Source organism: Anser cygnoides, chromosome 2 (genome assembly GCF_040182565.1).
Source record: "Anser cygnoides isolate HZ-2024a breed goose chromosome 2, Taihu_goose_T2T_genome, whole genome shotgun sequence".
Lineage (NCBI taxonomy): Eukaryota > Metazoa > Chordata > Aves > Anseriformes > Anatidae > Anser > Anser cygnoides.
In genome coordinates this window covers 107579556-107594987 of record NC_089874.1, presented here as the reverse complement: position 1 = coordinate 107594987, position 15432 = coordinate 107579556, and the positions used below count along the sequence as shown (strand labels likewise).

Sequence of the window (15432 nt, the reverse complement as noted above, 5' to 3'; positions counted from 1 at the left end):
AGAAAGTGAAAATAACATCTTTCCCTTTGGACTAGGAAATATGAGAATTCAAGGCTGTTAAGCCTTATTTTGGTAGGGAGAAGTCAACTGGCTGCTACAAAGCAAACTGAGTAATATCTGACTAATTCTGCTTTTAGAAAGGACAATGTATAGCACCAATTAGATGTTATACCTGAATTCATTGGTCAAAGTAAATGGAATATAGTTGCTACATGCTAAGAAACTGCTCAATATTATTGAGGTCATATATTAACTATTTGGGAAAATAATATTTGAAAGCCAGATAGGACCATCTCGTGAAAAGAATCATCCATGACTTACTATTGTTTTGATAGTGTAAGTTTGAGTTTGGTTATGTTGTTCTTTTTGAGTAAATGTTACGATATGTAAGGAAGCACACACGTGTGATTTTGAAGATGATATAGACTTGTGCATCCCTCCTGAATTTACTTTTATTTTTGTAAAGTCTTGAGTGGATTGGTTGTATGCAGCTGCAGTCTCGATTCTTACTAAATTTTCTTCTCTATTGCAATGTATCTGTTATAGAAGAAAAGGTCTTACTTGATGTTCTTCATTTATAAAATAGTTCTTTTTAAACTAAGCTGAATAAATATCTTCATCCCATATGTTATAGGTGTTTGAAGAGGCAGAGCTTGGCAGATTGGTTGTATAACACTAAAGTATGACATGAAACACTTATCTGGCTGAACTCCTTTGCTGTATTGTTTATTTTAGTTCAGTACTTCATGATCGATGTGTCATTTTTCCACCAACTCAATTAAAGAATACAATAGCACATCAGTCTATATTCTGGTAGTGTATACTCCTTACAGGTTACCTCACCGATCATGTTCTGTTTAACAAAAAAAAATAAATATCGAAATATATTTTCATGCTTTAAAAAAAAAAAAAGCTGGGATCAGGTTTATGCATAGGGCAAATATTATGACTTCCAAGTGTAGAAGAAGGATAAGTGCACAGATTGATTACAATAGGTTGGATTACTGTGGAAGAAAACATATGTAGAGGTAGGAACAAGATACGGAAAAAGTAGGGGAAACGAATACAATGCAGGGGATGTTAGATAGCACTAATCACTGTCCAGGGCAGAAAAGTGGAATTACAATAAAGTTTAAAAACAGTCTTATTTTCTTTGTCTCACCGAGTTTTGCTGTTTGTTTTTCCTTATTCTACTACATGCCTGCTACTGTTACCTGTCTGCTAGTACTGGGTATTTCCATTGTATGCCATGGAATTGAATAGGCTGCCACTTAGCACTTCCAGCTTCTTTGCTTGTATAGCTTGTGTTTATATTTAAAAATGTTCGCTCTGGGCTTTTGAGAATTAAGACAACCAGCCATTACATCCTACCTAGAGCTGATTTTATTTATTTTTTTTTACTACTTGGTATGTTTTTATGCAATCTGAATAGAAGAACACTTATATAATCTAAAAAGATATGATGCAACATCTTGAAAATACAGTTTGAGGGTGGATGCATTTATTGGCTTGTGATGATTCAATGAAATATTTATTCACGTGGAGGCAATTAGAAATTAAATTATTTTACTAGTTTCAAATTGATCAAGAGTTGGAAGTTTTAGTATGCTCATCAACTGATTTTTGAAAGGAAGAAATGTAATAACTTTGCTCTAAATATAGTTAAGGTACTATCGATATACTTGCAAAGAGGCAGACCAAACCTAGTCAGCTAAACTAGCAGCAATAAGCAACTAATACTTTGTATAGTTAGTAGGAAAGAATCATCTTTTACAATTGAACTCCCTCATAAGATAAATAGATCAAAACTATAAAAATAAATTGATCCAGTATGCACTCTCCAGTATGCATTCAGTACACTGCTCTTTGGAAAATCAAAACTAGAACTTCTCTATCTGGTACAATTTACTTGCATATTAACACTGATTATACACATAATTGTCTCTTTACAGATCCCATCATTACATCAACGTGCCAGTCCAGTTCAAGCCACCTGCAGAAGGCGTATTTGAAGCTCTCTTGGCTGTGCATACATCCAAATATGGCTATGTTAATATTCGACTATGTGGTAAAGCTGTTGCAAAAGACTAGTCAGAACAGTTTTACAGCCATTTATAATAATTTATAACGGTTCATGCAATTTAAAATATTGAAGGATTTGCTACTACATTTCCATACTAACTTCCTACTTGTTTTGCCCTGTGATGCTGCTTTGACAGAAAGTCTTCTTTAAGATGAATTATGGTGCTTGTTCTACAAGTATATTTTCATAGTAAAAACACTGAGAAATATCATTGTATGTTTTAAAGTTATCATGTTCTAACTTATGTTTCTGCACTTTTGTTGAAGAGGGAAGTTTTCTATTTTTGCATTTATTAGGACTAGTTAGATACGAATGTATTTTATTTTTAACATTGTAAATACAGAAATAAAGCGTGTTAACCGTTGATTCTATCTGATTTCTGTCTTCGGTTGTTAGAGGATTCCTCGCTGTAGATAGATGATTAATCTTCCTGCTCTTAGGAAGCAGGAACCTAGCAAAGCTAGTTTTTTGTGTGTGTTTTGTTTTGGGGTGCAGGGGGATGTGGTTGCAGTACAGAAGCTGACTTGTTAAATATCATGCCTTCAACCTGGTAAAGGTGGGACGGACCATAAAGCTGACCATTATCCTATACTCTGCACAGTTCAGTGGCAGACATAAGCATTGTTTTTTAATCCTAGCAATGTGAAAACCTAAATTCAAAATGAGCATACTGCCTTCAGCCCTCCAAAATGATTCATCTAGCTCAGCATTCTGTCTATTAACAGTTGCAAACTAGAGATGTTGTTCTGGGAGATCATGTAAGCATGACTTGCTGCCTTTGGTTCCCTTTGCTTGTACTTCCCCAGCTATCTGCAGTCCTTGGATTAGGGATGGGAGGTTAGAGATTCCCACCTAGTTTGTTTTCCATTTATGCACCTGTTCATGAATTTATTAATATACTTCTTTGAACACTTCGACATCTTGTCATGTACCACCTCGTGGGGCAGCAAACTCCGGAAGTTCATTGCTCTTTCAGAAAAGTTATTTTTTGTATGTGCTAAGCTGGTTTCTTACTAATTTTGTTGAGCGCTCTCCAGTTTTTATATTGTAGAATGATCAACAACCTGATTCTACAATCAGGTTACCCATTGCTACCATGCCCTTCGTACCCTTTGGCTGTCTGCTAATTTATTTCTGTAGCTGGTAGCTGTATGCCTTCAGTAGCATAATGTTCGTAACCTATGAGAACTATTCCTTTCAGGTTGAGAGAAGAGAACAACTATTCCTTGCAGGTTGATAGAAGAATGAGTGAAATTCATTTAAATATGAGATTGTTTAATTCTGTTTTCAAACAACTCATATTTGAAGATAATTTTGAAGGGAAAACATGAATTGCCTTTGATGCATTCTACCATGGTTATGTTAAAGTATACTGAAGTATACTACCGCTGCTTTTTCTTTATTAAAACATAGTTTCTCAGCAGACTGGACGCCAAGAAAGGGAGGATTTACGTGTAATCTGTCTGCTAGATACTGTGATCATCTCTCCTTCTCTCTGGCTGATGCTGCTTGCATGTTTCCCTCATTAATGTGATGGCTGTGTACTTCTGAATACTGAATTGGAATGAAGGAAATCTTCTACTGTCTGCTGCATTTCCTCAAGGGACTTGGCTTCCTTACTTGAGAAAGACTTTGGTGTCTAAAAGCCAATATTGGATTGGGTTTAGATGCACAGTTGGAAGTATCCCTCTTCCAGAACTCGAAAAAAGATAGACTTTTGAAGATATCCACACTGAGCTCAATGCATTTCCTAGCAGAATACCTTCCAGCTGCCCTCTGTTCTGAAGTTGTCCTTGCCTCCTGGTCCCAGACTCTGCAGTGAGGCAAGCTTCAACATCATCTGACACTGTATCCTGAGGAGTGGTTAAAATTGATCTTTGTGGAAGAATTTTCAAATCACTGAACTATGTATCATACTTAGGAAATCGCTGTAGCCTAAAATAAGATTGTTCATACAAGATAGTAACTGTTACCCTTGTACTACAGGTTCTCATAGGACTGAGCTGCTTTTAACTTGATTTGACAGTTGTCCAGTTGTCAAGTGACTGTTGTCCCCCTGTCTAAGGTTAATCTCTAAATAGCTGTACAGTGGCATTTACGCAGTAACTACACAAACGAGCAGTGGCCATTTGGGCCTGGAAAAGGCAATTGTGCTACTTTCACGTGTACTACAACTTTGAATAAAGTACCAACAACACACTTTTTAGTGCAAAGAGGAGGAGCTCATATGCCTGGTAGAGACCTTCGGATGCTGACAGCCTGTCCTGACCCTCCCCTATTATTCTTGAGAAAGAATATTATTCTTGAGGAAGGTACTGCCAACTTCAGGACAAAGAGGAATACTGGAAGTGTATACATAACACCATCAGGTGTGTTAAAGCTAAGACATTTCTACATAACAATTATAACTATACTTTGACTTTTTGTGTGTGTTCATGGGATAATTTCAACTACTAAACTTGAAAGATTGATCAGATCAAAATAAATTCTTACCTCCATAGGGATAGTGTATTTCCTCTGGCCCATAAAGCCATGAAGTATAACATCCACCAAGACTGGTGAAGGACCTTAATTTCAAAAAGAGATCTTTTCTGTCTATCTCCAGGTAACTATCAGAGCATGTCATGTCCCTGAGCGATGTTATGACCTGTAGAATTTTCTCAGTAACCCTCAGATAAAATTCTCTCATTAACAATACTCATTCAGACCCTGCAGCCCCTTGCCACCAGCTTTTTTTTTTTTTTTTTTTTTGGAGTTTTACAATGTAATCCTTCAAGTACACTACACATAGAACATCATTTACTGTTGTCTAAAGGTACTCTAGTCTTGGTACTCTAGCTACTGTTACCTAGAGGTACTCTAATCAAGACTCTAGTCTTGCTGATGAAATAAAACATTTGAAAGTATGCTGGAGAGATGTAAGCCATTGCAAAAATTCTGACACTTTCTCAATGGCCTCTTCAATTCTTCCTCTGAAAAGGTATTTCTAAAACATTACATATGGTTGTAGATAACTGCATTGCAGAGTAATTTTACCTAGTCTTCCAGGATGGACTAGAATAGTTCAGTTGGAAGAGACTTTCAGACAAACATATGTCCCAACTGCAATGTTGAATGCAGTGCAATAAGGATGTTACCTCAAAGCTGTTCACCTTTCAGGAGATCCCACTTTGGCAGAAAACTCAATTTACCACTAAACTTAAATGCTAGAAGCCTCATCTTCCTATCTTTGAAGTGGAAGGAATTTTACAGGGCCTGGTTCCTGGTAGGAAGGCAAATGATCAAGAGAACTAGGACTAGAAGGTGTTTTGAGCAAATTTGCCGACAACACCAAACTTGAAGGAGTTGTGGACTCGGATGAGGGTGGAAAGGCCTTGCAGAGAGATCTGGACAGATTGGAGAGCTGGGTGATCACCAACCACATGAGGTTTAACAAAAGCCAGGGCCGGGTCCTGCACCTGGGACGGGGCAACCCTGGCTATAGGGGCGTACAGACTGGGCGACAAGACGCTGGAGAGCAGCCCCGCAGAGAGGGATCTGGGGGTTGTGGCTGACAGCAAGTTGAATATGAGCCAGCGGTGTGCCCTGGCAGCCAGGAGGGCCAACCGTGTCCTGGGGTGCATCAAGCACGGCATTGCTAGTCGGTCGAGAGAGGTGATCGTCCCGCTCTACTCTGTGCTGGTGCGGCCTCACCTCGAGTACTGTGTGCAGTTCTGGGCACCACAGTACAAAAAGGACGTGAACTGTTGGAGAGTGTCCAGAGGAGGGCGACGAAGATGGTGAAGAGCCTAGAGGGGAAGACATATGAGGAGCGGCTGAGGTCACTGTGCCTGTTCAGCCTGGAGAAGAGGAGGCTGAGGGGGGACATCATCGCAGTCTACAACTTCCTTGCAAGGGGGAGTGGAGAGGCAGGTGACCTATTCTCCGTAATCACCAGTGACAGGACCCGCGGGAACGGTGTTAAGCTGAGGCAGGGGAAGTTTAGGCTAGACATCAGGAAGAGGTTCTTCACTGAAAGGGTGGTCGCACACTGGAACAGGCTCCCCAGTGAAGTAGTCACTGCACCAAGCCTGTCTGAATTTAAGAGATTGGACTGTGCACTTAGTCACATGGCCTAAACTTTTGGGCAGACCTGTGTGGTGCCAGGAGATGGACTTGATGATCCCTTATGGGTCCCTTCCAACTCGAGATATTCTATGATTCTATGAAGAGAAAGTGTCTCATACTCTGTTGTGAAGCTGTTACAACTCTGGATAGCTAAGGACTGATGTGTGCATTTCCTCTGATTGCTCTGGGAGTAAACAGTGTACAGCTGAGCAGATGGTGGGTGAGGGCACGAGGGGGGTTGTTTTGTCTTTGTTTGTTTGTTCATTCCACGAGGTTTTCAGAGGCTTCTGTCTTAGTTGAGAGTCGTAGTTCCTTCAAGATATCTCACCAATACTTCCTCTTAAAGTACACTCCTCATAGTATTTCTGAATGCTAAAGTGGCTCTTGTGTTCAGAATGAGCTACCTGTCCTTGTGTAACAAATTTTCATGTAAGCAGTAGAAGTGCTTTTGGAGTAGACCTAATTATCCCTACTCACTGTGCTTTGGTTTGTGTTGCTGACCAGTCTTAAAGTATGCAAACAGAATTACTTTTGGATGAGTTGAAACCAAAAGATATCGTCCAGAAACACTGCAATAACTATCAGAAACTTGATCTCTGAAATCAGACTACAGCTTGTCTAGAATACTTCTGAGATATATGTAGAATGGATGTACAGTCATTAGCATCAGCAGTTTAATTCTACAGGTTCTCTTTAGCTACATTAACAAGTAATATATAACAAAAGCCTTATTTATTGAAGAGGAGAAGGCTTGTGATCTGTTGCTCATGGAAGGCATGTTTGTTGTACGTTTACTACTCTAGCAGTAGATCATCTACTTAAACATGACATTTTAATAAACTCTGCTATGGTTTGGTCATACTTGTACAACCTGATGGTCATCTTTTCTGAGCCATTTTTATGAAAGGGCTGACTAACCTTTTATCTTCTGAAAAGCCTTGGTTTCACTAGAAATTGTCTTTAGATCGCTGTCTGCTAATAAGGAAGCTGGACCACTAAGGAAGAAGGATCTTTGCCTGTTAATAAGATCTATGTAGTTTATTCCCTTTTACTATCCATTGGGACAATGTTTTTAGTAGTCATTTCCACAAGGGTAGATGGCAATCCTCCTTGTGCTAAGATTTTGCAATGCTGGTTTCCATGAGGATAAAAGAACTGTTAGAACACATCCAAAATTTTGTCAAAGGTTTTTTGTATATTCAGTTGATTTCAGAAAGACCTGGTTTGCAGGTGATGCTAAATGTTTTGGCGTCTATTTGCAGCCCATTTCTCTTGCTTTGCTTCTAATGACAATGAGTTTCTTTGCAGTGTGAAGAGGAAGCTAGAGACTGGTAACTCCGTGACTAGACTCTGTATTAGAAAGTATCCCTAGAGCTCTTGTCCCAGCAGCTGTTTTGGCGGTTTGAATTATATTGCTTTATTTGTATTCATAAGCCAAATCAAAATTATTCCAGGTGAGGGAAGGAGGATAGGTAACCTTCTAATATTTTCATTATTCTACCCCTTAGGCTCTTGTTTTCAAATGTTTATTTAACAGAAATTTCTATTAGTGCTACATGATGTGCAATTAACCTACCTACTGAATAAATAAATAAATTTGGCATCACTGTGTTTTTTTGCAGTTTAAGTACTGCATACTATTTTGTTGTGGTTGCAACAGTCGTTGGATGCATTGGCAACAGTTAGCATCTCTAGACATGAAGCTTGTCACATACAGGTAGAGCAAATTATCTTTAGGAAAAGATAAGGTCTAATGTGCACAACACAAACTTGAAGACAGCATTTTATTTTTTATTTATAGCGGGACAGAGAAGACGAGGAAAGGAATACTTCAGTGGAAGCCCAAATCTTTACTGTACAGTTGATTTATCAGTTCTAGATGAAGTTTTTCCCCAGTAATGAAGGTCCAAGAGCTGGAGCATAGCCAATGTATTTTTAGTTGCAAGTTGGCAACATCAATGGGACTTCAAAAGTCTTGAGAAAGTTGCTTCAAGCTAGTTTCATTCCTAGTCTGTAAAATGAGACTGCTTCCTCTACCCACAGTTGTCTTATCTACACAGGTTATATAAACTTTTGTGGTCAATGTGATCTTGCTTTGAGTTGTCCAGTGCTTACTGTGAAGTAGCCCTGATGTCTGTCTTTACCTCTTTTAGGGGTACAGAAAAATAGAACAACTATGACCAATTCTCAAAGACTACAAATCAAATTTAATTAAGAGTCCAAGCCACAACAGTTATGATCAAAGAATCAGAATTAGCTTTGTATATAATTCTTGTCTCTCATGTTGCTCATTGTCGGTTTTGAAACTTTTCTCAATTTTCTCCTGTTGGATGCAGTCTTTTGTCTCAGACTGTGAAGATTGGCTCAAACATGCCAAGCAGGCAAACTTTTTAGAAAAAAAAGAAATCTCTCTTTAATTAGGGTAATCTTAAGTGTTGGTTTTAATACCAATCAGAGAGAAAATTCAGAAATAAATTATTTTTTGAAATTCATTAAGTGTCTAACACTGAGGATGTCTTTGTACCTGCTCAGCCTAATTGGGATATTAGTAATCATAATTATTCAACAGCTTTGTAAAGTTTTCACATCATTGACTACAAATGGAGTTATAATACATTCTGTACACGTGCTTCAGTGTGTTTTGGAAATTGTTTCCCTGGCATCTGAAACTAATTAGTGTTTCAGACAACCTAGTAAAGGTGCATATCAAGGCCTCACTGTCTAGAAAGTTATTTTGATTATATAAAAGGTTAAAATGGTAAAGAGGATTTTGTGAGGGATTTTTAGTTTACAAAGTAAGTTCTTGAGGGTGGTGGTGGCTTTTTGGGGTAGAGTATTAAAGACGTTATGGCATTTCTGTGGTAGGAGTGCTTGTTAAGTGAAATGCTGATATATTCTTGTTCCTAGGGTTTGTGGAGGAGTTGCGGGGCTGCAGGGTTATCAGAGTTCACTACAAGGTTAGTGGGTAATGTATCTTACGTACTCGAAGTATGCTAGGTTTCTATGTTGTAGCATCTTTGGTAATGAAAAAAAGGCATTATGGGAACAAAAGTCCTTAGAAGCTAATGAAAGAATGGACATTTGACATAAGATCAGTTGTCCCTGGATCTGTAATTGAATGTCCTGACTTTTATTCACAGCTATCTTGTTTTAACTTTTTTTTTTACACAAAGCTAGATAATAGAATTTCATGCCTTAATACTTTGATTGTATAGCACAGGTGAAGAGTATGCATATCCTTACAATCAGTAAGAAAGACATGAAACATGAAGAATCTGCCTGCCTGCAGTGATGCCTCATATTCAGTAAGAAAGTTGACTGTTCGTAATCTTGAAGTGGCAATGTTTGCATCATAACATTTTTCTCACCAAATCTACCAGTTAAACTAGAATATTGATTCTAGTTTCCAGCTTAAAATTTTGAGTTGACAAAAACATTTTTTTCAATGTACTTATTAACATTTATGTTTTTTCTTCTTTACAGCTTTGCATTAGTTCGTTGATCTCCCATGGAATGTGTGTTATAGGTTTCTAGGTAGTGGTGACTTCAAGTACAAAACCAGGTATTACAAGCTGGACCACGTAGTGTTAAAAAGAGGGTTTTCTTTAAACATTTCACACAGTTAAGCACACTGCTCCTTAAAACTTTTAAAACTCGCTGTAATGTTGTGCTGAACCTATAGTAACAGCATTGAACACCTCACAACATAAGAAAGTTAATATAGAAAATGAACAGTTCAGCTTCCAATAACATAGTTGTTGACCACAAGGCTTTCCTAAGCATATCCTTCCAGCTCCTCTTTTCTTTTAGCTCCATGATTGTCTAAGGAAATATTTACATGAGCCAGTTTTAGTTGTGAAACCAGATGGATATAAAGCACTTAATTTCATGTAAATGTTACCTGAGCATCTCTGAAAACTGAGCGCTACGTTTTGGCTGACCCACAGACATTGCAACGTGAAAACATGACTTTGATGTCAGTCCCTTCTCTCTGACTCTGGAAATGTGTCATTTCTGAAGCTGCTCAAAAGCTCAAAAATTGCATCCAAATTGTCATTCAAAATATTTGATATACTTAGAAAAATCTGCTACATGCCTGGTCTGAGATTTTTTTAATTATTATTTATTTATTTATTTATTTATTGGTGGGGAAAAGGAAATCAATGGTGACAAGATGCAACTTTTACAAGAAATGCCACATCAAAACCTGGAAGGTTAAGACACTTCAGAAAGCCCTCTACCTTAATATTTTTCCTGATTAGCGCATTCACTGCTATTATTTTCTCAGCCAGTTCTTTGTAACACTACTTCATGTCCTCATGGCTCAAAGCGCCGAATTCTGAAATGGTTTCTCTTTGATTCCGGTGGCAGCTTGCTGTCTGGGAAGGACAGTTTCAGGTATAGCTTTCCTCACAGGCCCCCATCTCTTGCCACCTGCCTAAGTCTGACAGTTGAGCACCAGCTGGGAGTTATGACCCGGAGAAGCATAAAAGGGCCGGGAGAGACAAAATGATCCATCAAGTCCTACTTGTAAGTCAGGTCTCCAAACATGCATTTTCTCCTCTATAAATTCAAAATTAAAATACTAATGGGCGTTCTTTTGTATTCATCCAACAATTGGTTCATTAGGTAGGTATGTACAAAGAGGCTCTGCTTGTCAATGCTGTTTGGCTCTAAAAGGAGGAAAAATCGGTAGGGGTTAGGCTAGTCGTGAAATGCCCCCACCCCTTTCTTACCTTCCCTCCATGTCTGCTCTGTGAGGCTGGCGGTAGGTAATACTCATCCTGCATAGAGCTGGTTTTCATTGTGAGTGTTCTGTCACTAGTCACAGCTGTCAGGTATGTCAGTCATGTAGTATTGTGGTGGTGTCAGAGACATAATCAGAGAGATTAGGTGGACACAAAGAGCTCTGAATGAGGTGGTAATTGCGTTCAGGGGGAAAAGAGAGTTAAAGAAAGAAACTTTCCTTTCTCACAAGATCCATTAAAGAGGTGACAGCTAATATATTAAAGCTGGAACAAGATAATTGTGGTAAGAATCTTTGTGTGTTCTCCCTAAAATGCAATGTGCTCACAATAAATATTCAAATGCTTATTTTGTGTTGTGAATACCAGATAACCATTTACAGTGAAATGCAACCTCTTTCAAAAAGTTTAAATTCATTGCCAAGAATGTTCTAGGAACAGTTATAAAACCCAAAAGGAATATTGGTGCTATGCTGAATCACAAAAATGCCATCTTATGAAAGCTTCTTTGCAGGGATTTTCTTCAAATTGGTCTAAGTGATGGAAAAGAAATAGAGATGCCAGCCGTGGGCCATACTCTTCCAGACTTTACTCTTTGAGTGGTACTTTGAATAGTACCTCTCCCCACCCCACCCCCCTCTTTTTTCTTTTTTAAACAGTGTGACTACTTGAGTAACTGTTTACATGACACTTGTGCTGTATTAATGCCATGCTTCAGAATTACCTGTAGGATCCAGGAATTCTCCTTCCCTCTACCCCTTCCCCTTCCCTGGCCTCTGAAAGTGTGGTTGTTTTTTTTGTTTTTGCTTTGTTCTCATTGCCTTCCCCCACTTCTGAAGCACCGAATATTGCTACAAGTGTACACACAAGGTTGGCAGAGTCTATTGCTGGGTTCTTTGGGAATAAAGTCTTCTAAGCACCTATTCGATGCATCTTGCCGCTCGATTTGGGGACAGGTCCTCTGTCCCCTCCACTCCAGGTAGTTAGGCATGAATATTTTGTTTTCTTCGTGGTTTAAACATTTTACTTTGAAACTCTAGGAGCACTCTAAATAAAATCTCAGCTGTTCCAAGGATGTAAGAAATTGTTGATACTCTACTTTCCTGTTCTTATGCAGGTACACACATATTATAGATTTTGGTCATTTAATGTGGGCCAATGTTACGTTGGTAGGGTGTTTGGAAAAAATGCAACAGCCTTTGGAGTACGGTATATTAACAGAAGAGACGTTACATAGACCTTTCTGAGTTAAGAGTTAATTCCATGGCTTCTCGTGGCTGTGGAAAACTAGGCTTCCATGATAAATCCCATGGTCTTTGTGTTCTCAGTGAACAGCTACATCGATTTCCTGGCATGGCACAGCTGCTGACATATCGAGTGGTTAATCTGAAATCAACGGCACTGCTGAGTAGTCTTCAGTATCAACGAGTATAAAAATTATGAGTAATGAGTATAAAAGCTAAAAGCAACAGTAGGGACAAAATCAGTCCCACCACAAATATAAATAATACCGTACCTATTTCACCATTGTACCATTTGCCATCAGAAGATGTGAAAAACACAGTTCTATTTCTGTCCGTTAACTTCTCGGTATCTTACCAGAATTTCAACATTGGCTGAAGTTAGAGTCCAGTCTGGTAATCTTTCCTCACAAAGCTCTCACAGGCTTCAGTGACAACTGTGTATGTACAGCAGATGCCAAATTAGATCCTACAGAGATAATGTTTTCATGTCTCGATACTTAAAGCAATATTTTTCCATTTTCTTCTGTTAGCACCAAGTTCTAGTAAGCCTCCTTACAATGTGAAATGAGAAACTAGTGACAGTGAGATAACAGTTAGTTAGAAAATCTTATTTGAATGTTTCTTCATAGAAATGAAAGCGTTTTCAGGTTTCTCCTGGTATTTATGGATGGCAATGGTAGGTTTCCAAACCTCCTTCTTGCTGGCTATTCTGATTGGTACTGAAAGGGGTTGAGAAGTGTCACCTCCGAAGGCAGAAAGATTTGACATATTACCGTTATAACAATCCTGCAAGTGCCTTGGAGATAGTCGAGTCACCGTGTGTTGGTACAATGGATTCATCGGTCTGATTCTGTGACACAGGTAAAGCACTTTGATATAGGTTAATTCAGGCTGTGTTTACAGAGGTTGCTCTGATCCCTTTTCTAGGGCAGTATATTTGTTTTCAAAGAAACAACACCTAAAAACCTTTAGAGACTGAAAACCCATTCCTCCCTATTTACAGAATAGTATTTTTTTTTCTTTCCAGCTGAAAGCCTGATAAAATGCCTTACATTTTCCTCATAATCCTTTATGAGTTTTAAATCTATTTTTTAAGTTGGCAGTTTTAAATGGTTCCTGGTGACTAGAGCCCTGGTGAGCTTCAAAACCACACACGGTTTCAATGAAGCTGTGTGAACCTGCTTCACAATCTCTGCAAGTTTTCCAAGCTTTTATGCTCTCGTATGGTTTACAGACAAAAACCTACAGGGGTCCCATTTAAAGCCTCCTAGCAGCTAAAAGATAGAGAAAAAATGGCTTTTAAAAAACCTGAAGTACCCTCTTCTGAGTGCATTAAAAGCAATTTTGTTTGCTTTCCACTTTCAAAATGCTTCAACCCGCCAAAGGCGCCGTGTTAGAAAATGACTCATGAGTACTAGAGAGAAACACTCTTTGAAAGTTTGTTCATGGTAAAAGATGATAGCTAGGCAAGTGGATTTCTGCATTCAGAAAGAAATATCTCGTGTCCTCATATTGCAGATTTTTTTTTTTCCTTTTTCAATAATCTATTCAGGTGTTCTTCACCTTTATCTTACAGGTTTTCAGCAATTGTGTGAAAATCAACTCAGAACCTCCGCTTGTTTGTTCCTGTGGATGCCGTCAATGTCTGGAGACCAGGGCCTCCAAGGAGAGGGAAAGCAATGCCAGAGAAACGAAGGCTCATGATTTAACCCACTGGCATATTTAAGATGCAAAGAGTGTGAAAAATCTTTCTTCCTTTCAGGTAAATCAGGGTGTGTCACCCCTATTGATTGTCTGAGAGCATGTCCCGTGGGGTTTAGGAGCTTTTAGTATTGTTTCGGAGCATCATTGCAGTGTCTGGTATTGGAGTGGTTTCTTGATTTATTTTCTGTCTGGGAAACATTGGGTGCAAAAGCAAAATATTAAAATGTCCTTTTCACTTTGCTGATGTTGATACAGTTCCTCACAATCTTTTTCTCTCTCTGTCATCCTGTATAAACAAAGACAACATCGTGGAGTAGATTTTCCAAAATTTGGGAATATTTGGGCCTTGTGCTCTGTTCTGAGCCTCTCTCAAACAAGTAGGCTTTCCTTTCTAAATTGCTTTGCTGAGTGTTAAGGACAGAAGATTTGTTTAATGGAATCTAGAGATGACTGCACAAGTGAAATTTTGGAATTTTTCTAATAATTTAAATAGTTGATAATGATAAGAATCTCTCTCCAAACCATCAGTTTTGAAGGATTACCTTGGATACTTTACAGTTTCTCACATGAGATGAACAGGAATTGTGCATTAGAATCAGAAGGGAATTTCCCATAGTTTGGTGGAACCTCTGTTTTATTACAAGTAGATATTATAGATGTAAATTATTTAAATATGTATGTTATCTGTGTATAGTTATACAGTATATTTAAAAAGCATTTTGATTATTTTTTTAAATAGTTGTACCGGCAATTCAAAAAAGTCTGTATTCTAAATGTAGCACGTTATAAGAAAAACTATGGAGAAAATGGACCATCAGCATGAACTTTTAATGTTTTTAGCTTTCAATTTTTAAACTTCACACATCTGCCAGCCCCTTAGTTTTCTCTCCAGGGAGTCGAAAAAGAAGAAAGAAAAATTTTTATGCACTTAGTTGTTGACAATAGCTGAAAATTGAATAAGAATTAAGTAACTAAAAGAATTCGGCGGAAAGACAAGTGGTATTACAACGTGTCTAAGCTGTATTGTCCTTGTGACAAAACAGAAAGCAAAACATGTGTGAACATATGAACAGAACCTAAAATCATGCGATAAAGGATATGAACATAACCTAAAATCATGCAATAAAGATTCTTACCTGTTTTTAGCTGATAAAACGTGCTTAAAAGCTCTCTCTGGATGGAAAAATCATTGGCTTAAAGGCTAGCAACCTATTGTGTAGCAGAATAGTAATTTTAGAGTTTTGCTATTTTTAGAAATCAAGCCAATTAAATTGTGGGATTCAATTTTCAAAGCATTTACATACCTAGAGCAGCAATTGGTGATTAGTCTTGCCATTTAGTTGCATAAATCATTTAATGTAAGTGAATTATGCACTTCCCCAAAACTCTTTTGCTGCACCTTCACACCTGCTTAGCTTTTCCTGGTTTCAAACAATATATGTTAGGTAGCTTGTATACGTTAGGAAGTAATTCCAAAGCCTGTTCCATGAGCTATATATTTCTTGTGTAGCCTCTATAGTTTCTGTCTCTCTGTCTCCCTTCTGGCCAC

At 38.2% G+C, this 15432-nt stretch overlaps 1 protein-coding gene across 1 annotated transcript in view; it reads left to right on the top strand.

The window, feature by feature from the left end:
• CEP192 (centrosomal protein 192) overlaps positions 1 to 2449 on the top strand; it is an 84910-nt gene extending 82461 nt beyond the window's left edge. Inside the window, exon 54 of the mRNA XM_048077134.2 lies at positions 1953 to 2449. Within this exon, the coding sequence (XP_047933091.2) occupies positions 1953 to 2091 (139 nt within the window). The 3' untranslated portion in view covers positions 2092 to 2449. The remainder of the gene's footprint in view (positions 1 to 1952) is intronic.
• Positions 2450 to 15432: the final 12983 nt, after the last annotated feature.